The sequence below is a fragment of the Falco rusticolus genome, chromosome 8 (genome assembly GCF_015220075.1).
Source record: "Falco rusticolus isolate bFalRus1 chromosome 8, bFalRus1.pri, whole genome shotgun sequence".
Taxonomy (NCBI): domain Eukaryota; kingdom Metazoa; phylum Chordata; class Aves; order Falconiformes; family Falconidae; genus Falco; species Falco rusticolus.
The window spans coordinates 44,833,707-44,859,401 of NC_051194.1; the positions used below are offsets into that span (position 1 = coordinate 44,833,707).

Genomic DNA, 25,695 nt, shown 5'->3' on the forward strand with positions numbered 1-25,695 from the left:
AAAATTCCTTAGTTAGAGGAGTGAGGTAGACTTAAGTTTATATGTTCAGGCTTTCGTATAGTGCGGACATATTGCACCATTCTAGTCAATATTCAAATATGAAGTAACTCGCCTCACCCTGTCTTGCAGATACAAGCTTCTTGGCTGCAACTGAAGAGCCAGTGGTTGTCTCCATTTGTAATGAAAGAATGATGCAGCCCTAGATGCTAGAGCTAGAATGTGACCTCAGTGCTAATCGCAATATAGCCTCTTTATGTTAAGACAAAAAGTATCACTGCTGGAATTGTATGACTTTTTTACGTATCTTCACCCCCACCCCTTTGAAGTGTTGTATCCAAAGTAGTAGATAGGCCTTGTCTTTTTCTTAGGCTATGCTCAGCTCTTAAATTTGAAATGTGACAGATTCTTTAGGAGATGGAGGCATTTACAGCAGTTCTCACAACTTCCTTTTTTTTTTTTTACTGCAGTACTAATGACCTGCAAGTATTTGAGAAACTGCTTGTCTTAGGCAATGGATTCTTTTTGTAATATTGTAAAACAATAGAGTCAGGATCTCGTAGAAATCAGTTCCGTTCTGGTTAGAGATTGAGTCATTTTTAGAGTGCTAAGTCTTTTGCCACAGGAAGTCATTCAGTGTATTCTGAACAGTATGGAATATTAAATTTCCCTATTAATTGAAGTTAATAAATGTGTTTCACAGTTCTTATAATAAGGTGCCGATATCCAAAGTAGACTTAGAAGGTAAAACTGCAATACTTGTTTTACATACTTTTTGTATGATGCGTGTAACCCACAGCTGTTCTTTCCTTGAGGTCCCATACAAAAGCCTAAGGATGTAGCAAAGAGATGCAGTACGAAGTGGTGTCAGGGTGGCAGTCTTGTGCTTTCAAACTTCTTGCTTTGATGAAAATACTGACACATATCTGTCTTCAGTACTCCCCCCGGCCTTGACACATACATATTCTTGGGTTTTTTCCTCCAGACTTTTCAATAGCTGTAGTCTTCTAACCCTTTTGTTCTCTATTTATTATGTAAAAGAAATTAAATAATGAAATGGTTCATTGTTCAGAGCAATACAACAGAGAAAATATGCCCAGGTTTTTTCTTTTCTTGTTCTCTTAGCACATTCTGTTACTCAGTTTTGGGATTTTGTCATTCTGTGATACAGTGGTGATGGCAGTCTTTTTTGTTCAGGAATCAAATTTATTTTGGCTTGGTAAGTGCTGTGCCATACTCAGTGCTGTTCTCCCATACTTTATAACTAATAAACCTAAGCATTAATGCCTCTGTGCTGTTACTACACTTCAATAACTTTTGTCGCCATCATAACATCCTGTGATTAGGCTGCTCCATTCCCTAGCATCCTTGTTCTGCCATCCCCTTTTCCTACTATCTAAATGCATTTCTCAGTTGCTGTGATGCTATATGTAACACTGCTCCCTGTTTCACTCATTGTCCGATTTTGGTGGACATGGTTTTTTAGTTACTGTGGTCAACTGGTTATTGGGTTTGTTATTTAGCCTCTATTTGGCATGCTGTATCAGGCAGCAGATTTTCAGATCTACTCTCTGAAAGTACACTTGAAATTGCGTTCTCTTTGTACCTCATTTCTTTCTAGCAGACAGCAGAAGCAGTATTAGTAACAGTGATGCAATTCAGACGTGAACTCTGCTATGTATCTTAATGTTCTGCAGACTCGGTGTTGGTCACCACGCAGAGTACTATAATCATTGATGCTAATTTTTTTTTCTTATCTCTACTTCTTGTTATACTCTTCTGCACTATACTGTTCAATCTCTTCCTTTGTGATTTGTTAACATACTGTTCAAATTCACATGGAAAGAAATTGGTCACCAGTATGCTGAGTAAAGATGTGTTATGGAGTCCTTGAAGTAGTTAATCCAAAGACAGGCATATAGGGGAATGTGTTTCTGCTCAGCTGTCACAATTAAGGCTCTTCCTGGGCTAACAGGATACTTGTTTAGCACTGCTGTACAATATTGTGCATGTGCAATCACAACTAACTGCAGACAGTATTACTGAATTAGCTCTACTCTTTGAGGAACTAATGTCTGGTAGGGTCTCCAAGACACAGAATGAAAATATTAAGCATTTTTGTCCTTTTAATTCTGGACTTGAGTAATAACAATTTGGTGTACAGGATTGGCTTCTTGGATGTTGTTGCAGTAAATGCAGTGCTTTTCCATTTTAATAATTTAAAAAGAAAAATGGCCTCTTATATATTATCCTGTACATACCTTAAATACACAGTGAAATATAGATGGGAAAATGTGATATGAAGACATTTGGCTTAACAAAAGCCACCCATTTCACAGATGATTTAACTTTGATTAACCTACTCTGCAGCAACAGATTACGCAGACAACAGCAACTTCACTCTAGTGTTATTGCGAGGTGCAGTCTAATTTACAGTACTGCTTTTCTTTCTGTCTTGGAAAAAATACATCACAATTTTGATGTTAAAGCAAAAAAATAAGTCGTTCGTTAAACCTTTTTAGCATTCATTGACAAATTTGTCACTATTAAAGTAGCTGCTATTTTTATGTAATCCTTACTGCTCAGTTTATAACGTTAGATCCCCTGTTCACCTGTCAGAAGGAACATGGAGTTAGTTGCTTAGCATATCATAATGAATATTCATCATACATTGATGTGACATAGAGTCCCATTTCCTGTCTTTGTGGCCTTATGATTTTTCTATGTCTTAGCAGCCTTTATTTAAATGAGAAATTGTATTTGTGTACTGACAATTGAAGTGGCATAAAATGTCAGTGGGTACAGTCAATAACGAATAAGGAGGATGAAGTTAGGCAGTGCCTTTAAGGTTTCCAAATTTATGTACCTGACTTGAAATAAATGCAGTACACACGACTGGATCATGGGTTCTTGACTTAGTAGATGTGGAACTGTTACAGCAATAGTATGTCAAATCTTGCAGCATTTGCTGGGTAATATATTATTGTTATGCCAATTCCTTGCAAATACCAGCACCTGGCCTGTTACGAAATAAATTCAAGATAAAGGAGAGACACAAGGAGTAATTAAGACAAAAATTTCCTACTTCTTTTGTTTTCCAAAAGCTTCGTGCTGCCTTTTTTGTTTGTAAACTTCTGTGAGAAAGCATCCTAGTTTTGAATAATGAGGTCAAGAACTTGTATAGGTGGGGGGTTTTTTGTTTTGTGTTATTTGGTCTCAGTTGGTTTTTTTTTTCCTCCAGATCCCTTAATGATGAAGTTTGCATATGACTCTTCTTTAGAGGGAAGGTTTTAGGTTTATGTAGTTACAGATAAATCACAGTGAGATGACATGTTCAATTTCAAGTCTGATACTTTGAGAATATTAAAATAAGTGCTGTATCCTGCATTTAAATGCAGTAATATAAGCTGGCTGTATGCAGTGAAAGTACTATGAAGGAATTTAGAGCGCTGTATAATATATGCCATTTATGTTTCAAACATTAAAAGGCAGGAGCAATCAACTATATGATTTTTTGAATAAAATATGTAGATTAGGAGGTCACTTAGCACTAAGGGGCTGACCATCTGCATTTGAAAAGAATTTGACTCCTGTCACTGAAAATGGTACTTAGAATCAGTGTAGTATGACTAATGGGGGATTGGGCTGAAATTTCTAATTTGGGACTTCCCAAGCTAGAATAATGTACCCAGGGTGACCCAAAACCAAATTTCTAAATTTGAAGGCATCGTTTAAATCTGCAGGATTGATTGGCATGGCATGCAAGAGGAGGGGTTTTATCCAAGTGGCTGTAATGTGAATATGTGGTCCTGTATTTGTTGTTCGCAAAATCATGTGTGTTAACTCATATTACATTTTTTAATTAATCAGTGTTTACACCTATAGTGATTTGACATTAAGAATTCCATTCCATTCTTTATTGGAATTGCTACAAGTTATACAGTTTTCAGATTACTAGTCCGCTGTACATGTGAATCCATCTAAAAAGGAGCAGTGTCTTTCTGTTTCTCTGCATGATTATTTTGCCAAAAAAGCTTTCATTTTTTTTTTAAGTAGCACAAAAGCTGTAATTGGCATGCTTTGTAAGGAAGTGTCAATGTGCAAGAGAGTGGAGATCACTAAGAATTCTTTTACGCGTTCTTTCCCCTTTGCACCACCGCCTCCTCAGCAGGGTCACTGAGATCACTAGCTTTTCTTGAAATGGCCATTTTCACTGGCAGGTGCATTATACCCTGTATTTTCAGATTGTTTTTCCATTCTGAATGTTTGGCAGGTTGATTGCTCTGGCTGCATTGACGGAGAAAGGGCTGACAAATGCGGTTGGGCTGGCTGAAAAGACAGTGATTACTGTTTTCCTTTGTGGCTGATTGAGGCCCTTGAAAGGAAAGATTTTAACCTTCACCATTTGGTTCAAAAGTATGAGCATATATTGAAATCATTCATGCCACTTATCCTAGTTCTGTAAACTTGTCAGAACGTAAAAATCGCTCAATTTCAAGTAATGTAGGATTGGCATACGTCATTATCATTTTGATTAAGTTGGAGTTTGTATTATTGTGTGCATTATACAGTGTCATTTAAAGCTTTCTTTCCTGCAGGTACAGTTATATTTTTATTGCCTATACTATGGAGTTAGAAAGATTTTCAGACCTCTTTAAACCTATCACTATGTGTGTGGTTTGGCAGCTGGTAGGGCCTACAAGCTGTATTTTGTTTGCAGGGTAAAGGCTTGTCTGTAGACCTCCTGGAGTGCTGGTAATTGCACAGGCTTGCCATTGGGGAAAGACGTGATTGGAAGCAGTCAGGCAGAAAAATGTTGTGCCATCCCGTTGCCACCTCATAGCAGAGAGACAATCCTAGCAGTACCATCTGGTTGTTGCTATCTAGTCAGCTGGCCTCACTGCTGGGACCATGGCTTGGCAGCTGGTTCCCATCTCTCGACCACCCCCCCTTCCCCCCCTCTTTTCTTTTTTTGGTGTGCGTGTGTGTGTTTTTATTTTTTTTTTTACTTTTGTTATATAACTTTGAACGTGGGTCAGGGAGAAGACTGCAACAAACAAGCCTAGTCCCTGTTGCATACTGTCTCATTACTTGTGATGAGGCATGCAGCAAACTCCTGCTGCCATTCCCTTATAAACAGATGACATAGCTGTTTAACCAATAAAAATAGTCTTTTCAGAAGCTTATTCTAGAAAGTAGGTGAAGAAAGACCAGGAAATGCATATTCCACAACACCAAGTAATTTAAAGTTATTTTCTGGTTTACAGTATTCAAAGAATAAAATGTAGAAATGCAGAAAGTGCTGTAAACCTTGTCAGTATTCGCGAACATTAACATTTTATGCTATTCATTGCAATTAGGGAAAACACATTTTGCTATAAAGGTCTCATTGCCAAACATGATACAGGTAATGAGACTTGCATTTAGAATGACAGAAAAAATGTAATCTCCCAGCTATTATCTTTAGCAAAATTTGCCTCTTGGAATAGCAACCTGAAAGCTAATGTAAGCCATCTTCATGCCATGTGAAGACCCATTAGACTGATGGTTTCAGATCGCAAGTAAGCAGCTGCTCTGTAGACTATTTTAGACATTTGATTTTTCTTTATTCTACAGCATTAACGTGTCAGTATGTTACACAGAACATGCATCCACCACATGGTTTTGTGTGGAATCATAAATGCTTGTAAGAGATTTCCACTTTGGATTCTTTACAATTTCTTATGCATCTTATTTCAGTTTATACAAGTACATAATTTAGTGCAACTAAATGCCAGGTGTAGAGAGTGTTCCAATGATCTTTTCGTTTGAGGTAATGTTATCCTGGGGGCTACATTTTACAAATGTAACCATTTTAAGCTAAATTATACCATTTTACATGAGCTTATTTGAGACTCATATGGAAAGTTACTGTTCCTCTTTAAAAACATTGACAGTCTCAAAATAATGTTTCTCCTTAGATGAGGAAGATGAAGATGATGTAGTCGCACCAAAACCATTAGTTGAACCTGAGGAAGAAAAAACATTAAAAAAAGAGGAGGAGGAAGAAGGTACAGTTCATCTCAAAGCATTCAGTGTACCGTAAAAGACATCAATAATTTTTTTAACTTTCTTTTCATTAAGCTGAAATTAATTTCATTTATATTTTAACAATCAACTAGTAAAATATAAAACATAAATACTATTTTAAATCTATGGATGTTAGGAAATAAAATTTCCAACATCTTGATAAATACTCCGGTTTCCTTTCTTGGAAAGAATTGATGAAAGTATGCTGTCCAGAGAATATACGTGTAATTCTCTTCCAGCTGCCCCTCATGAACTTACAGAAGAGGAAAAACAACAAATTTTGCATTCTGAAGAATTTCTAAGTTTCTTTGACCACTCCACACGGATTGTTGAAAGAGCTCTTTCGGAGCAAATCAACATTTTCTTTGATTACAGTGGAAGAGACTTAGAAGACAAAGAAGGGTAATGTGAATGTTGAATACTTTACTATGAATGTGTAATACTTGTAATTGAAAAAGTGATCCAAGATTAATATCTACTAATTGCTTTTCTAGAGAGATTCAAGCAGGAGCAAAACTGTCCTTAAATAGGCAGTTTTTTGATGAACGTTGGTCAAAGCATCGTGTTGTCAGTTGTTTGGACTGGTCATCTCAGGTAAAAATTAATGCTTACATTAAGCAGTTATCTTCGTAAATTCTTCTAGTTCTATGCACTTGACCCTTCTGTAAGTACAGTTGCTAGAGGCTGTATATAAGTGTGTTCTTTACATGCTCCATAGTTCACAGAAAGTAGACAGAGCTGTTAATCTTTCATGAAAAATAGCAAAAGGTTGTTTATATTATGAAGAAAGTCTTTAGCATATTTGTTTCTGGTTTATGGCCTACTTTGTAGAGGTAAACTGTTAGCTTCACTAAAAAAAGCTCACTTAAGAGTACCGTTTTTTATGTTTAAAAACAAGTTATGATGAAAGACAGAGCAAGACTAATGTCTATGTTAATTGCTGTTTTATGAGCTAAATTTGAAACAATTACAGTTTTAACTGACAGTTTCTCATTTATGTATAATGTAAGGTGGCTTTTGGTTTTCGGTAGGTTTTTTTAACCGTATTTTAGCAAAAGAAAATAAAGATCGTCTGGACCATTAGCTAATCATCTTGCTTACTTTGAGTCTTTTTTGCTTATTGTACAGTACCCAGAATTACTTGTAGCCTCTTACAACAACAATGAGGATGCACCTCATGAGCCTGATGGGGTGGCCCTTGTATGGAATATGAAGTACAAGAAAACTACCCCAGAGTATGTCTTTCACTGCCAGGTATGATTCCATCTCAGGAGGCTTAACAATTTTATGTTGATGAACTTGGACAAGTGCCTTCCTTATGCTTGTCAACATAATGATTTAATTGAGGTGGCATTACCTTTAACTGCATGTTTTTGCAAACAGATGTTGATAGCTAGAATTTCAGTTTAGAAACATTTTGTTTCAGAATTTCTGACATCATTCGGAATTCAGTCTTGTTTGAGAACTCATTTTCTTGTTTTAATTTATTTTAAAACAAAAAAACTTTCTTGTGTAATAGTTGAACCACAAGGAATGTTTTTATGTAAGGGGATTGAGTGGGATTGTATAGTACTAGAGCTTAGTTTACCGAATAGAATGAAGATGGCCTGAGGAGATGGAGCAAGGATGAAAACTAGAAACATGTGTCCAGAAAAAGGCGATGGAGGTTTTCTAATAGTTTTATGAGAGACAAAAACACGCAAATTTCTTCCATTATGCCAGACCTAGGATAGCCACTTTATTTTCAAAATGCCATAATTCTGAAAAATTGAATCAAAATTTAATCTCATGTTGTCAGATTACTGTCAAACCCTAATTTGCAAAAGTAACTTTATTGTATCAAAACAGATGTGTATGTTCTCTAAGAAAACAACCACAAAGTGTGTCCAGACATTCTTAGAATCTTGTGTGTTTCTGGGCCTTCGCTTGCTAACAAACTATGCTAGGAGGAATATAAATGTATACATATGGAAAAAAAAGAGGAGGAAACCTTTATTTTATAAATACAGGTTAAAACGAAGACTGGGGCTTCACAAAGGGTTTGTGAATACTTAAGTAGTTGGACAGTGAATTAATGTAACAAATCTAGGTAAAGAACTTACTCTGATATTTGGCCCCATTTTCTTTAGTTTTAGACATAGCATAGTTGAATGATAGTTTGTTGTGTATTTTGTTGTTTGTTTGTTTTTCTTCCTTTCAGTCAGCAGTGATGTCAGCTACATTTGCAAAATTTCATCCCAATCTGGTGGTTGGTGGCACATACTCAGGCCAAATAGTGCTATGGGATAATCGCAGCAATAAGAGAACCCCAGTGCAGAGAACTCCACTTTCAGCTGCTGCTCACACGGTAGGGGGTGAAATATCTTCAAGGACTGATCCCTGTTGAGATGTATTTAACCTCTAGGAAACTCTGTCCAGTGCACTTGATTGATAATGCTTAAATGTTTGTGTCCTTATTTTGCCAATGCTATCACTGGAGAACGGGGCTATTTGTAAAAATCAGTGTCAGAAAAACAAATACTGCTTTTCTAGGGGAGTATGTATACATACACTGTACCATGATCCATCTCTTAGGCTTTGTTAAATGGTGAAGTTATGTATTTTACTTTATATTAACTATATTAGAATAGGTTGTGCCCTGGAAATCACTTTTTCTGATAGTATTTTACATTTCTTAGCACCCAGTCTACTGTGTAAATGTTGTTGGGACCCAGAATGCTCATAATTTGATTAGCATCTCAACTGATGGGAAAATATGCTCTTGGAGTCTGGACATGCTTTCTCAACCACAGGTAAGATATAATTTTGGATATAGACAGTATCTACTCCAGATGAGTATTTTGTAAAAACTTAATGAATCCAAAAAGCACTAATAAACATTTTCCCAACGTACAGAATTTTACTTAAGGTAGCATGATAAAGTATTTCCCCACCTGTGGAATCAAATATTGTCTGTTGAGCCTTTTGTACATTGTTGTTGCACTTGTGTTAGTGGTGAACACAATTTTAGCAAGAAACAACTTTCTTATTCCTGCCCAAATCTGTACAAGTAAAATACAAGAAACCCACCCACCCTTCTATTGAGAAATCTATAAAAAATTGAAATATTAACATCTGAAAAGTCATTTAAAGTAAGTTGCCGATATTTTCACTACAGGATAGCATGGAGCTGGTTCACAAACAGTCCAAGGCTGTGGCTGTTACCTGCATGTCCTTCCCTATTGGTGATGTCAACAACTTCGTTGTTGGCAGTGAAGAAGGCTCGGTGTACACTGCGTGCCGTCATGGAAGGTGAATACAAACTTTATTTATTCAGAGGAAGTAGAAATAGTGAAAGGGTGAATCCCTGCATGCTTTATACTCCTAAATTTATTTATAGAGCACATTTACTCCTTTGCCTTTAAAGAGTTCAAAATAGCTTGTATATGAATTCCTGTGCGTGCTTTTTCCTGAGTAAGAACTTCATTAAAAACAGAAGTTGGAATATTGAATTGGTACTCTGCTGCCTCCAGTGACTAAGAGTTGTTTGTGTTGATGAGGGCAGCATAGGTCACTGCTGTTCTATTAATTTGAATTGTAGCAGAATGTGCCAAACTTCGTATCGGTTCTATAGATAATTGTACAGTAGCATCACGCACAAATCTTAAATTGGCTAGCTTTTCTCCTGCTGTTCAATCTATTTTGAAATTGTCTGACTGTATCTTATCAATTGCTTTCTTAAATATAATTGAGTGTCCAGATTTCATCTCAAATACACATCACCCTTGCTGCACAGCTTTTTGGTTCCAAAATACCCAAAATTGTATCACTTTTGTGTAACATCCTTTCCATCTGTTACCCCCTTCTTTTTCATTGCTCCAGATAGAAGACTATTAGGGATATATTGTTACCATTTTCTGTCTGAACACTGTGTCCATAAGGTACATGCAACTTCACTTAAGTCAGTTGGAGGTTCATGCTCATCCCCGAAGACTGCATTTTGTTCTTCATATGAATGGAAACTTTAGCTATTGCTTGGAGAACAATGTAGTTAAACGTGTGGACTGGTACCTGCTGAATGAATCTCTTCTCCCTGTGCTATATTTTGGCACTCAAGGTTAGCAGAAGATTGATGTTGAAATTAAGGTCCATGTTCAAGCCTGGTCTTCTGTGATCCTGTTGTCATGAAGCCTTTTGCACTGGGGTAACATCCATACAAAGCAGCAAAATCTTCTTGTGGCTATATTTGAATTGCTGTTTCTGTCTGCAGATACATGGTTTCCAGGTAAATTAACCTTGGTTATATATTCTGAAACAGCAAAGCTGGAATCAGTGAGATGTTTGAAGGACACCAGGGACCAATCACAGGTATCAACTGCCATGCAGCTGTTGGACCCGTAGACTTCTCACATCTTTTTGTCACCTCTTCTTTTGACTGGACAGTAAAGCTTTGGACAACTAAGGTAACTTAGTTCAGTGGTTTTCTTCATAGTCCTTGACACAAGGTGGTGCTGTAATGTAAGAAACTCCAGTAAACTTAACGTGAAGTCACAAATATCCTAGCAGCAGTCCTGCAAAGAGGAGACAGCTGATGAGCAAAACTATAGTTAATAACATAAAAGCTTTGCTTCTAGATTCTACATCACTTGTATATTTCTCATCCATTCTGTTCATCCTTTTGTGCTTTGTTATCAACAACAATTACAATGTAATCAAATGTAAATCATGTTGTAAAATCAATTACTTTGTATGATGCTTAAGCAAATGTTTTGCTACAATTTGTGAAGGACTAGGGGAGTCAAAAGCTGGTGTCTGTTAAACTCTGAGGCTCCCAACTGAAATACCTGTCGTTCCCGTTGCCAGAATTACCTCTCTCACTCTTAGTCTGATGTCCTGAGGAATGCCAAGCAGAGTTGGAATCTGCCAGTAATACCCTGAAGTGCTGTCACTGAATTATACTTGGCTTGATTTGTAATTTTAATGCATTAAGAATCTTTTAATCTCTTACAATATTGGCTTGCTACTAATTCTTTTATAATAGCAGCCAGCAAAAAGGCTGCATGCTTTGGGAAGCATCCCTTTAATAACAACAACAATTGTGGCAGCTTTTTGCAGAGCCTTTTTTTAAAGCAAGTCAAAATGTGAATCTCCTTGTAGTTATTGCTGATAATGCTGTTCAAGTTCTGTATTTTGCTTTACCCATTAGCTTTATGGTTTTGAAGCGCAGAGTTTGGGTATTGCATTGTTATATTTGCTTTTTTCAGAATAACAAACCTCTCTACTCCTTTGAAGACAACGCAGATTATGTTTATGATGTGATGTGGTCTCCAACTCACCCAGCCTTGTTTGCCTGTGTGGATGGGATGGGAAGGCTTGACCTGTGGAATCTCAACAGTGATACTGAGGTGAGGCAGTCAGGTTAATGGGCAAATGTAGCTGGAAAACTGTTCATAAACATGGGAGGCGGGGGTAATGTCAGGAGTTTACCATAGCATTTTGGTTTGGTTTTATGTTGTTGTTAAGTATTCTGTAGTTCCAGTAGTTTCTGTGTAACAGATAGAGTTCTTTCATTATGGGGCTGTAACTCGGATGACTCCTCATAATGAATAGCAGTGGTAATTAAAGTGTTTTACCTGTAACAAGAGTGCAGAATATCTGTTGGTGTCGCACTGATCCGTGTTGTGGAAGTGATTATAGACCTCTCCCAATACGGCCTTGGCAGCGTAACAGTGTGAACAAACCCATTACCCACACACCACATTCCTGTTGTCGTTCCTGTTGCCATATTACTATTGCTGTAGCAGTACTGCAGTGAAATTGTGATTTGTTTCTAGACTTCAAGAATTGAATGTTTGGGTTTTCTGGTGTGAGTTATAAACTTTTAATTATAGTACAAGTCTCTGAGACTCAGACTTGTTGGAGGTAGGTGAGAGGAAGAACCTGACAAATACTCAGTACTTGAAAAATTTCACCTTCTTAAAACTGCATGTAGAAGAGCAGTTCTGTAGGACCATATGCCAGCCTATGGCTTGAAGTTGGAATTACCTGGTTCTAGCCTTTGGGCAGGGTTTGACCTGGCAAAGCAGCTGAATTCATCCCTGCCTTCTGTCATAATAGTTTTTGAGATCCCAGTGCTCCTCCTTGCTGTCTGACTGAATGCCTGTTTATGCCTCCTGTCTCATGATGTGCTTTTTGATAAGAGAATGTCTGTCCTTTGGCCAAGGGACAGAAGATGTGTTGTTTTGGTCCTGTCTGGTGATAGCTTAAGGCCACTGAAGAATCTTTTGAGATCTACGTACGCTGCATCAGTTGAAATGTTGGGCATTTTTGATACAACACTAAGGAACTAGGTGTGTTATGTAATTTATAGCTTATGGAATCCTCATGTGTTTTTACCGATGTGTTTTAAATGGATATAGGTGCCAACTGCAAGCATTACTGTGGAGGGCAATCCTGCTCTGAACCGTGTGAGATGGACGCATTCTGGGAGAGAGATTGCTGTAGGTGACTCGGAGGGACAAATAGTTATATATGACGTGGGAGAGGTATGTATACCGTGTATTATGCAAAGTACATTACAAAACACTTGAGTTTCTTTGACTTTTATTTAGCAACCTGCTTTAACCTTTTTTCCTGGTGATTAGAGGAACAAGGTTTAATTTTTACTTCCAAATTTGTTTCCTTTTTGTGTTTATTTCAAGTATTCTATCGTAACTTTTTAGCATGTTATCTGGCAACCAGTCAAAAAGTAAAAACATTATCGGAAGGCTGGTGAAATAAGGTGAAAGAATCAATTGTTTTGTTTGTAGAGACTTTTGTGTTCTTTTCTCTGTGGCACATGTGAATCTGGCCATAGCTTGTCAGGTACCGAACACAAGATTTTGCAGTGAGGCAGTTCTTGATGTTGTTTCTCCAGGGAAGCTGTTGCTATTGCAGGTATGTATACTGCAGTAGTGTGTAACTAACTGATTGGATGAAGGCGTTAGTATTGCCTTTTGGAGGCAGTCTCTTGGATGGCGATGTATCATGTGAGCTTGTCATAGTACCATTACATACTTAAATAGAGGATTCTGAAATTCTGCTTCTTTTATTAGTTAATCTTTTGATTATGTTCCGATGTATTTTAAGTTACACTAAATAAAGGTAAGCTTTTTTATTGGAACCTCTTCTGAACATTTCTTAAGCACTGTGCTGCTCAGTATGAGCTCAGGTTTTATTTATCAGTAGGCTTGAATAACGTTCTCTTTGTCAACAGCAAATTGCCGTTCCTCGCAGTGATGAGTGGACTCGATTTGGTCGAACACTGGCAGAAATAAATGCTAACAGAGCTGACGCAGAAGAGGAAGCTGCAACCCGCATACCAGCGTAGATCTTTGAAGACAGGCAGCAGTAGTAGACTTCTGAATGATTTGATGCAAATCTTAAAAGTGTAAGCATGTGTCAGTTCAAATAATAGCTTAAGGGGGCAATATATGGATTCAACTATGGACTTTAAAAACTTAAGATTACTGAAACTCAGATCTTGCGTTGTCACTTTTTATATATAAATTACAAGCACATTCTTGGATTTGTGTAACTTTTAATACAGTTAACTTTGACTTTGCAAGAAACTTCTTTTGCTGAAACACTAACCTGGTGTAAATTTGCTGTTGGGCTTCTGAAATTTCCACTTTGTAACAGTATCTATTTCTGAAAAGTACAAGTTCTGTTTCTAAACTTTCTATATTACATAGACTTACCTTTGTTAGGTAGTAAATGTCTGAAGCATTCTTTAATTTGAACTCTTCAAATTACCCATGGATATGCATGCATATGTTCCAAGTAAGTTTCATTGTTTATATATAGATAAGCCTCAGACTCTGGTAGTGGGTTACATATGTGAATAAAAATTTGTCTGTAGTTACAAACTTATTTGATAATTGGACCTGAATTAATGAAATACATATTTAATACCAAGTTCTTTTGTTTGAATTGGTGCATTAAAAGGTGAGACAGATTCATAAATAAATATTACATGAGCACTTGTCAGCTGCCCTGACCCCTAATCTGTATCACTTCAGTAGTTTTAAGAGTAGAAAGTTCCTGGGAGCAGCTGCTTTCATTTTATTACACACATCACAGAGTTGTTTTCTACCCCCAACCTCCACCTCCTACCATGGCAATCCACCAAAAGGAGAAAGGCTACTGTTGTCAAATTTTTCTTTTCCAGCGGATGAGGAAGTAGACTCTGACTTAACAGAACGCAAACTGTCATGCTATAGAAATTTAACTATAGACTTGCTACTAATTTTCTGTATTAAAGAAAGAGCTTTCATTGCGTTTTAACTTTTTTTCTGTTATTGAAACAAAATCTCTCAATGGCTTGAAACAGAACAGTTGATTAGTGGTTAATTTCTGTTAAAGGTTTAATTTCTGGAGTACACCTTAATACCTTATAAAGTTTCCCATCAAGACGGGGGGGGGGTGGGGGGTGGGGGGGTGGAGGGGATGGGTTTTGTTTGCTGTTTTATTTTTAGTAAATATTCTGACTTGTACTAATCAGGCACTAAAACAGTATTGATGCCTTTAAGTCAGGACTATAGGTTTGTTTCTGGTATTAATCTGCTACAAGCTTATCATTTTGCCAGAAGAGCTATTTTGTATGCTTAAAAGTAGGAAATAGCTTTACATTTCTTAACCGGCTTTATGTCCAGAAGTATTCTTAGTGCTTCTGCATTGTTTGTGCTTTAAGTGTGGGGTTTTGTGTTTGGGTGGCTTTTTTTTGCGTGTGTCTCATCTCAGTTCTGTTACAAGCAGCTCACAGAGACAAAGGCAGCAGTAACAGCAGCTCTGTCTTCAGGAGGTTCTCTTCTTTCAGTGGGTTTGAAAGTGAAATGTATTTAGGCTTTCATTGCTGTTGGCTTGTCAAAAGTCGCCCCTCTTTTCAATGCAAAGTCATGCTGTTCAGTTTGACACTTACCTTGTATATTTTCCTCAACCTTATAACAGCAGCTATCTATTCAGTTGAGAAATGTGAACTATAGAAAGAACAGGCACACCGTGTAATGATTTTTACCCTTTAGGCACAAGAACTCTTAACGAGCAGAATGTTCTATTGTCTTACTGGTTTCTTGGGGGGTGTTTCGGAGTTGTGGGTTTTGTCTTTTTTTTTTTTTTTACTGAGACTGTTACTTCTCATTTAGTAATACATTTCCTTCAGACTTACACTTTGAGAAATTCAGTGGATAAGGCTTTCTTTCAGTGGATTGTGGCATAAACATATAGGTCATATGGCACTAGTTTTACATAATTTCAGCCTTCTAATAATCTTCTATTATTAGATTTCAGTACTGTTCTATATTCATTCCTGCTTGTGTTCCTCCCTCACAAAACAGTTGAGTACAGGTTAAAAATGTTGTAAAACCTCCACCTGCAACGTAAGAGACCAACAGTGATGCTAGATACTGTAAATGATCCTCCTGGGAGGTACACTGTCCAGTTTTGGAGCTGTAAGAAATACAAATGCTGTCTTGTGTTGTAAAGTCTCCTAAGGCCTTGATCAAGTCAGTCAACAAGCTGTGACTAAGATGAAATGCCAGTGGGTACCTACCATTTTTGTATCTATTTAGAAAAGCACAGAACAAAAAATGCATGGATATGGGGGAAGAGTTCCTGGGAAGCTTGTCTCTAGAATAAACTGCACAGAACAGGTGATTCTTTATAAAGCCAGGAAGCCTTCTAATGGGGTTTTATATACGCATGTTGCAAAACTGTGGTCAAACTCCCAAGTTCAATGTATTGTAACCTCTAGCTCATTGAATAATATTGACGACTAAAAGATTCTACATCTTGCTTAGAGGCTAGAACTGAAGGAGGGCTTGTCTGTGTTTGTAGTCTTCAGTTTTTAAGAAGCTATTTCTTCATCAGCTGACTAAAACTCTTCATATTGGCCTGCTGTCACCTGAGCAAGAAAATAACAGAGCTTCAGGTCAGTTTATACCGTGGGGATGCAGTGTCAGGATGTTGAACCTCGAAGATGGGAGGTTGTTGTACTTCAGTAAGGCTGGAAACTCACCCACCTCTCCTCAGGCTATATGGGTAGTGTAACTGCTTTTCCTCTAGGTCTGTAGAAATCCGGAGTCCCCTGTTCCCTCTCACATATTTTGCATTTAAAAATTCCACCAGATAAAGTTTTGGCAGACATTAAGCCAGAAACAGTTCAAGGGTTCCCTTGCTCCTGTCCTTCTACTTGGCATTCCGCTCAACCGGAAATGTAAATGACCAGTTTTGCATACAAAAATAAGTCTTTTTTTCCAGAATAACCTAATCTTTCAGCAGTGAAGCAATCTAGAAATAAAGAGAATGCCTTCAATGTTATTTATTTTTTTATATTAAAAGCTTTCAATTCTGGAAAAAAGCACCGAGTAATAAATCCTGTAAAAATTCTTGAGCCTGTTAATAACTGGCAAATATCTCGCTGTGTTTTCAATATGCTACCATAGAGGTAAGATCTATTACACATTTCGTATTACCATGTATTTCAAGGAATTTCTTGTTACAGAGTAGTACTGCAAAATAAAATACTGCATGTGCTCATCTCACCACCGTGTTCTTGCACTTACATTGCCTTTTAATACCTTTGCTGTAAGTAGCAGTGAAACGCACGCCTGCAGCGGCTGGGCACTGTACATTCATTCTTCTACATTTTAATCTGTGATTTGTGATCTGTGGAGGAAAAAACCTCACACTGGACCACTTTTCTGTAAACACAAACTAGTGAACTGATTTGAAGTGTGTTTAAATATTTTATTGTCACAATTGTTAACAAAACAACTTCAAAACATTCTGTACATTTCAAACTATTTTGAACTGCAATACCCATTATATAAATGTATGTGTATAGATGCCATGATGTCTCTGTACAAAGATGTACAATATGTACAGTAACATTAAATGCAAGCTGTGCAAGGCAAAGTCTAGGCTACAGATTCATGCCACTGGTTAAAACAAGGCATAGAACCACAGCTTCAATCAGTTCCTTGTGTGCAAATAAACAAATGCAGTATGTATAAATATTAGAAAGGAGTAATTAGATTTGCAAGCTCAGTTCAGCTAGAACAACATGCAGCTGACTGGAAAAAATACAGTACTACTCTTGGGAAATTTTTCCACTGCATCACTTTGTTAGGTTGAAACATTTTTTCAGGATTCAGCTGCTACTTTTTGGTTGAGCTGCGGCGACGCCAGGAGATCGAAACTTTGGAAGATATAAACCAAATTTATTTTCTATACCGGCAAACGTAGCTGTAGCAAGTCTGTATCCACCTATGTGCTCAGGGTTAGCAGGAGGAAGATCTGTAATTCGAGTTTTTGGGGAGGGTTCTGATCCAGGAGTTTTACTGTTTGAAGAAAGAGGAAAAAGAAAAAAGCTTTAAAGTTTTTTCTTAAGCCTGAATAACTTTACAAAATCTAGAGTAAATGCTATAAGGCTTTTGTTTGAGTACAGAAGGCAGTTAAAGTTGACCTTCGTTCATTCATTTCTATGGTCAAGTAGAATTCAGGCCACTATTTAATGGGAAATCAAGGCCATAACTGAAGTTACATTTTTACTGATAGCTCTGTAAATTCTTCTGACTTCCAGTGACAAGGGGAAAATGGGCAAAATATCTTGCTACAGTGGAAATACAAATTAGTGTATTGAATAAAAAATGGCTTTTTATCTCCTCATCTGTTTGGAAGTAGCATGCAAGTTTCCCTCAATTATATAAGGACGGGAGGATTTGTTTGCATACTGCCATTTGAAGTACAGGTGCTCAAAGTCACTGAGTTTAAGTGGTCCCATGTCTGAAAAAAAATTCTTTTGGTACAAGCTAAAAGGAAAATATGACTTACAGGCCTCCAAAATCGACATAAAGCCATCTCTGCAGAAGTTCATAAGTGACCAAAGTAACACCAAACTGGGGTGAAGATCTGAACACACGAGCTGTTAAATATTACAAATTGTAGCGTCAAACAAAGAAAAGAGTGTCTCGGGAGAGAAGCTAAACATTTTTAACAAGAGGTTATGTTTTTCAGAATCAGATCTGGTAAATACTGCTCTAATGTCAGTCTTTAACAAAGCAAGTGCTAAATTTGCAGATTTGGGGTCAGCCTTAATATTCAGAGCAGATTTCTCACCTCCAGCTCCCTTCCAAAAAGCTGAAGGGCCTTCTTCCCTTAGAATCTTTCTAAAGCAGTCGATAACTCCACTGTATGTTGTCTGACCAGCGCGAGCTGCCACTTGCAGTCTTGTCTTGATGACATCAGCAGGGGTTACCAAAGAAGCAGCAGGCACACCTTTTAGAAGAAAACCACATTTAATTTGCACAAAGAATCTTGTAAAAGATGAAGCACTTCTAACTGAAAAATACAACTTCAAACTTTAATACTTTTTGCCAGGATTAGACACTACTAAAATTGCAAGTTCTTAACGCTTCACGCTAATAAAAACCGTTGTGCTTGGTATAATAGTGTTGAATTTCTTCTACATTTAAACAATAGTAAGGAAAATAATAATGAACTATCAACAGCAATTCTGTCAACATTTTCTAGTGGTCTGTCATTAACAGTAGTTTCAAAAAGATAAAGGAGGCATTTTTGAATTCACACATATGCTACATTTGCAGTAAGATCTCCATGACAAAATTTAATGGTGCAACCTTACCGTATTTGTTAATATTTTACAACGTATTTTGTAAATTGCATATATAGATGATTGATTTGGGAACATGAATCCTACGTATCCATTTGTTAAAGGTGTTAATAAGAAAACTACTGCTTAAAACACCTATTTGACAGAAATATGTCTGCGCTGCTGTTTGGACTGTTCTGTAGGAGAGCAGATGCTGCTTACTCAGTCTTTTTATGGGTTGCCTATTGAAGGACAGTGAAGGTGTTTTACAAGCCTGCTTAGTACCAACAGCGTGATACTAGCCAACAGTGATGGAAGAACAAATCTCCACTTTCAAGGCACACACTCAGGCATCTAGTCAAAGGAAAGGAGAAAGTTTTCAGAAATGTACTCCACAGTATATAACTGTGTTATCTGAGATATTTCTGAATACTTCTGAATACTGTAAAAATTTCATCCTCTTAAAAAAAGAGGAGCCATCTTAAATCTGACTTAAAATTTTGAAATTGATTTTGACTTCTGCTTAACTTTTACAACTGGTTAATAATTAAAAAATTAACAAGTCACTGATTTGCATACGTGTGAAAAGATCGTAAACTCTTAACGTGTCGCTGATCAGTTCAGGAGGTTTCAATGGAAAACAGAAGCACCATAGTTCAGCCTACAAGCATACACTAATAGCAACCATATGCAGATTTTCCTTTACGTTCCTGCAGATACATTCAGACTGTATTCTCTGCTGCTGCACATGCTTAGCAGGAATAGATCAAGCAATCAAGAATTTGAAATATGCAATTCTGAAAGGCAGATTCCAATACACAGTATAAAACTAGGCCTACCAGATTGATGTATGTTTTTAATAGGGTTCATCGCTTGTCCTGAGTGACCCAGGAACACTAATCAAAGAGAAGCCGTGAAGCTTGCAATCTAAAAAGTCTTTATACAAGTTAAATAAAAATATTTATATGTGCTTCTATGAGTACAGTAAGCTAAATAATTTTCCATTTCTGTCAGCTCTGCATTACTTGAGAATAAACAGGGCTATGTATCTGTTCCTAGTTTCCTAGCTGGTCTCTCCCTGCCCTCTGGCACAAGGAAGAGACCAAAATGGCAAAGAGCCGGTGCGGCCAAACTCTGTATCATAAAGTCCAGTGTGGGAGACTGACACACAGACGGCTCGTGACTGATGCGTCTACGGTGATTCCTTATGACTGTAACAAGTAACAAAAGTTCTGTTCGGCCCAATGATGTTTCTAAACTGCACAGATGCCATCACTGAATCGTTCACAACTGAGAGGCTACAGGTACCTGGTTTTCATCTTAGTGATCTAATCCTTGGCAGCACAGAATCTGCCTATCTGTATCCACATTTTTAAATATCCACCACTAGAGTTCCTACATCTAGTATTCACTTGCCATTTAGTACAACCAACTTTTTATCACAGCAGCATATTTTCTTTATACTAGACGTTTTTGAGAAGCCTTAAAATACTTCAAATTTCAGAGTGTGATACTCTTAACTTCAGCTTCTTTACAAACTAATGCCCTATTTTTAGCAACTACATTTAAACAAAGTTTCTTCTCAGTTATTCAGGAATCCTAAACTAGGTAAGTCATTTTCTTCTTAGCTCTTATGATCCCTCATTTTATGTTCATCAAAGATTCAAATTAGCCTTCAACTCCGAGAGCACAGTAACAAGTAAAACCCCATTGAGACAGACAGATCAAATTTGACTACAAGTTGCTGAGCTGCATTACGCTGTTTATCCACATTATGCAAATGTAATTAGCTCTCATCAAAATTACATCGCCTCCCACTAAGGATAACAGTGATCAAATTTAGATTAAATCAGATACAATGGTACAGTACCCTTCCATTATATGGGGCTACTGAATGAATATTAAATATTACTAAAAGGAAAAAAAATTACTTCTAGAAAACAGTCTGCAGAATTACCTGCAATGGCTCCAGCTGTAAGGAGATTAAGCCCTCCCACGTGGCCATTTTCATCAGCAAGCATCAGTTTACTATGAGCATAAACAGGAAAGTAGATTGCAGAAAAGGGAATGTCTCTGAGGAAACATGCTTTGGCACCCTGTCACACAGAAAACAGACATAATACAAATAAATTTTGCAAGTAAGGTTAAAATTGATACCCAGTAAGCAGCCTGCGCCCAGGAGGTACCAATTGTTTTGATCTACCAGGTAAAGAACACGAAAAATGTCTTAGGAAACAGAAGATGTAGGGTTGAACTTGAAAAAACAATGAACCACATGTAAGTTTCTAGAAGAAGGAAGATTCAAGGTTCATGTCTAATTCTGGTAAGCAATACATGGTACCAATCCTGCCATCGGTACCTAGGATAAACACCTTTTATGTTCGATGTGTCCCAATGTGATGAAGAAAGTGACAAAGCTCTGTCCTTACGTCTTGCTGACAACAACCCACAACCACGGAAGCAGCAAGGCAAGTCCTTGCATGCCATTTTTTCTACCAAACACAAAAGCACTACTAAAATATCAGTGAGGGCTGTAAGACCTCATACTGATCTCCACTGGTCGTCACCTGGTTGACTGCAGAAGCTGCACTGGAAGATCAACAAAAAGAGGGAAACTACCACGAAATGGGAGCCGTTTAGTAAGGGGAAGATGCAGGGAGACAAAGCTAGCAGCCTATGACAATACTGCAAGGAGTAGCTCCTGGCCACAAACTGGCTTAAAGAGTTCCTTAACAGAACCTTCCATGCTGTAAACACAGTGGAATACTCCTAATAAAATATACCTAATATTCTTCTTTCAGTAACTTCAGTCATCAGTCTGTTACAACTAAAACAACTCCTGTACAAAGCTCAAACAAGCCCTTATATGTTAAAAAAAAATCGCATTTGCAGACCGTGAAAGCATGCATATTACAAAACCACCACTCCCTGCCTAAACACCCAGCTGGTGTACACCAAGCCAGCAGCCTCCACACAGTGGACCCACCTGGGGGCAGTGGCCCAGCACTTTTATTAACAGACAGCACATTGTACGAACTCTACATGGCTTAAGCAGAAGACCTGATAAAGAGAAACTCGTTCTTTCAATATTTCTACACAGATACTTTATGCCCTAAAATGAGTTATTACAGTTATTGACAAATGATAATGTAATTCTAAAGAACGGCAGAATTTTTAGTAAGCTCAATTGTTTAATTGCTGCAAACAGAAGTGTAATTTTGTCCCATGTACCTAAACACCTGCAATCTTTAGGAAATGTAATGGTCATGAACTGAATTCAAAACACAAGCTTCAGCTCTAGAAGTAAATTTGCACGTTTTTATAGTGTTATTGCAGGTCTATGGACAAATCACATAAGCCCATGTTTTGTAAGTGCACAGCTAATATAACTGCTGAACTTACGTATCACCCCTTGCACTGGCAGCAGATAGAGGAAGAAATACTCTTCCTTGTTTAAGAAAACTAATAGCTTCTGCTCCATTACATCTGATCTGTAATGATGGTAGTAAGTATTCCTGCAGGGAAGGAATCTGTTGACTGGCATTCTGCTGAGGTACGGTACAGTACGGGCTTTTTTTAGTGGAATTTGTTATTGACAAATCCCACCACTTAACTTCTTAAAAATCTGAATCCCACTAAACTCCCCTACTGTTTCACTGCCATCAAATTATTAAGACAAAGAGAATACCCTGCTGCAAAAGATAACAATAGAGATAACAGAGATTCAAAATAAACATAAGGAAAACACAGAGGGAAAACTAAAGAAACTTTTCACAAAACCCCACCAAACGAAATGATCAGTGCCAGAAGCCAGCAGGTCTGCAATACAGGACTCCCTGTAGCTTGGCATAAAAGCCCGAAGGATAGAATGGGGGAGTATTTTTTGTATCCCACTGCCATTAATATAGAAGTGGGTTTTCTTCTGTTTTCCACTGTGGGGCTGCCCTGCAGGAAGAGATTGGTTTTAAATTCAAGAGGTATCTTTGTTTTTAACAGTTTTTGTTTCAGCAATGTAAAACTTCAGCATAAAACATAAAATGATGAAGCCACTCAAAGCAGAAATACATACCTTATAAAGACCAAGAAGGCCTAAATCTTTTATAACAGAGAGGGCACTGACTCTGGGTCCTGTAGTAATTTCTCCTGCCACCTGCAACCGAATCTTAACAATTTCCAGAGGATTAGTGAAGATGACCTGGGAAGCTCCTGCCTGCAAACCCAAAGAAAAAGAAAGTACATTGCATTACTAGAGCATGTGGTGACAGATTGGCAACTGCAAGGTGCTGAGTGCCTTCACTTCTCACTGCATTGGTTGATATTCTCATGTAAAAATATATGATAAGAGTTTTAATAAAGGACCTGTTTGGAAGTTAAAAGCCTCGAATCAAAAATCATAGGTTTGTACAAAAAAAAATTTTACATGTATATGTTTATAGTCCACAGAGGTGGATTAATTCAGTTTGTCTCCGCTTTCCTCCTTGATCACTTTCTAGAAGTAATGGCTGTGTTTAAAAGTCTATCAGATATTACACGAAATACTAAACTAAAATAATCATTAGACTTGTGCTCCTAGAGCACCAAACACATATAAAGAATACCTTATGTTTATTCAATAATAATGCATCGCCAATGTGTAGACATATTATTTGCATTTAGTGGTGATGCTGTTTAAAAGGTGAATTTGCATTTAATGGTGTAATTTTAAATTATTAGAAAAGACGTTTGGAATTTTGTTTGGCAGCCTTTAATTGTCCTAAGTGGAAACAAAATACAAAATTTAAATAGGAAGAGTAACATTTCAAGATATGATACCAGACAGAAACAGGAGTTGTATCTTTCTCGGAGCTGAGCACGACAGATTTTACATGCAGGGAACCCTGTTAGCAGTGCTGAAGGTCTGTCTTGCAAACCTCCGAGCCACAGTGTTGCAGAGCTGCTTCAGATTCTGCACTTTAACCAAAGACTTTCAAAGTAAGTTTCAGATTTGAGCAAGATTCAGTCTGACAGTTCAGTTTCAGGAGCATGTAAATCTACTTAAAAGACATGTTTAGGTTTCTCCCTGGTTTGCTGTAGGTACCACCGTTCACTTCTGGAGAAGTATGTGGTTCATCACAAAACAGCTGAATTTTACCAAGCTTTCTTTTTCCCCTCTTCCTATGCCACCTTTTTTCAGTTAAAAATTAAAACCACTTCCTTAAAATTTATAGGGTATAACCGCTTGAATACAGCCAACTTTTAAAGGCATTTCTTCCACAATCTAAAAGCTGCTCTTAGTCCTGATCTATTCCTCCAACCCATCACATTTTAGCAAAGGAAACAGATGCAGAACATCTGCAATTAAAGCTTTTTTGCCTTCTAAATCGCCCAGGAAATAAACACTCTTTGTGATGCTGGGTGGGGTGTGTGGTGTGTGTGTGAAGTGACATCAATAGTCTGCTGCAGCACCTCCTGGTCAGCACGCATGGTGTTCTCTGCTAATTGACTCAGAACTAATGAACATTAATCCTTTCTGCCTATAGCACAATCTTCCCCTCTCCAGCAGCAGGCAGAATGAACTTGAGATTAGCCTTGAAGCATGCTTTACAAGTTGGTAACTTGAATTATTCTAGACTTGAGGCACAAGAGCATTGCGAATCTCAGCAGCTCTTACTGAGCATGGCCAAGCACTTGGGTAGTATCTACGAGGGGGGGAGGCGGGGTGTGAAGCATCAAAACCTTCACTGACCAGGCATCCGATACCTCACTGAACCTTTACTGAGCACACTGCCATCCTTTTATTGCAAGCTCTGTTTATTACTTCACTCAATAATGACATTTAAAATCATCATTGTTATGGCTTTACTAAAGCACCTTGACCCAAACAGTGGGAGATCAACCCCTGCTTTTAATGATCTCCACTGTAGTAGTTACTGTCTTTTAACACTTCCCACTCAAATAATCTGTCTAGGTTGCTAATCTTCGTTTTACTCCCTCACTTCTTCACCTCTCTGAAAGAAAATCAAAGCCTACATTTTTGTGGACATTTACTGCAGCCATCAGGAAGATCACTAGAACTACCAGGCCAGCCAAACAGATCCCATCCTCCCTGTTCCTTGGACTTGCTGCACGGTGTTTACTCAGATACCTGACACCACTTGTGTCCAAAGCCATCCTTCAGGCTCTCTACTTCTCACCTTTTCCTTCCCAGTTCATACACACCTATGTGGGCAAAACGGAATGGCTGTCTGCTAGGCAAAGTTCCAATCTAAATAAAATTTATAAAATTCACATCTGGCAATTGTTATTTTAAACAATAACCGGTCTTTTTGTTCATATTACATTAAACAGAAAACCAATTTCAAATGTTTATCATTTCCCTACATCATTGTTAAAAATAATTTTCGAAGATAAAACATTAAGCAGAATGCTCTTACTAAATAATACAATGTACCACACAAAAAATTCAAATAACTTTATATTTAGATGCTAAGCTAGAAATTCACTCCTAGATAATTACTAGCTACCTGCCTATTAAATATGCATCCTTTGTTTACCTATATATGTGAAATTCCATTTATTTTTTATGTTATAAATTAGCACATCCTACAGAGCAGCCAAAATAACTCTTTCTATTTGCCTAACACCCACCATAGAAACACAAATAGGCCAATTTGAAAACATTTCTATTTCCTACCCTGAATTCAATCTTCCTGCAATTAACATTCTCCTCTCTTAGGTGCACAACTGCCTACCTTTCTGTTAAAATCAGCAACATCCCTCTTCTGATATAGAAATGCAAAGAGAAGACTCTGAACACAACACATTTTTAGAAATTAGCAGCAATACTAACTATAAATGCAATGTTACAAATTGTATATGGTTAATACAGAATTATATATTATGACTATTAAAATATGACTTGATGATTGGGGATATTGACCAAAATAAAATATAAGGAAAACTCTAACATATGCTTATATTATCAGTAGAAAGTCATTTGAAATGCTCTTTGATTAACACTT

General features: G+C 37.4%; 2 protein-coding genes across 7 annotated transcripts in view; one reads left to right on the top strand and one right to left on the bottom strand.

Annotated features, from left to right (window-relative positions):
* The window catches only part of DYNC1I2 (dynein cytoplasmic 1 intermediate chain 2), a 30,290-nt gene extending 15,920 nt beyond the window's left edge, over window positions 1-14,370 (top strand). For all 5 annotated transcript variants that reach the window (XM_037398052.1, XM_037398055.1, XM_037398051.1 and 2 more), the window contains 11 exons: window positions 5,958-6,047; window positions 6,306-6,468; window positions 6,561-6,660; window positions 7,195-7,320; window positions 8,267-8,413; window positions 8,745-8,858; window positions 9,224-9,357; window positions 10,364-10,508; window positions 11,310-11,450; window positions 12,465-12,590; window positions 13,301-14,370. In XM_037398052.1, coding sequence (XP_037253949.1) covers window positions 5,958-6,047; window positions 6,306-6,468; window positions 6,561-6,660; window positions 7,195-7,320; window positions 8,267-8,413; window positions 8,745-8,858; window positions 9,224-9,357; window positions 10,364-10,508; window positions 11,310-11,450; window positions 12,465-12,590; window positions 13,301-13,414 — 1,400 coding nt within the window. In that variant the 3' untranslated portion in view covers window positions 13,415-14,370. The remainder of the gene's footprint in view (window positions 1-5,957; window positions 6,048-6,305; window positions 6,469-6,560; window positions 6,661-7,194; window positions 7,321-8,266; window positions 8,414-8,744; window positions 8,859-9,223; window positions 9,358-10,363; window positions 10,509-11,309; window positions 11,451-12,464; window positions 12,591-13,300) is intronic.
* Window positions 14,371-15,178: 808 nt separating this feature from the next.
* The window catches only part of SLC25A12 (solute carrier family 25 member 12), a 53,441-nt gene continuing 42,924 nt past the window's right edge, over window positions 15,179-25,695 (bottom strand). For both annotated transcript variants that reach the window (XM_037398049.1, XM_037398050.1), the window contains exons 14-18: window positions 22,764-22,904; window positions 20,652-20,790; window positions 18,202-18,360; window positions 17,917-18,007; window positions 15,179-17,423 (exon numbers count right to left, since the gene is read on the bottom strand). In XM_037398049.1, the coding sequence (XP_037253946.1) occupies window positions 17,234-17,423; window positions 17,917-18,007; window positions 18,202-18,360; window positions 20,652-20,790; window positions 22,764-22,904 (720 nt within the window). In that variant the 3' untranslated portion in view covers window positions 15,179-17,233. The remainder of the gene's footprint in view (window positions 17,424-17,916; window positions 18,008-18,201; window positions 18,361-20,651; window positions 20,791-22,763; window positions 22,905-25,695) is intronic.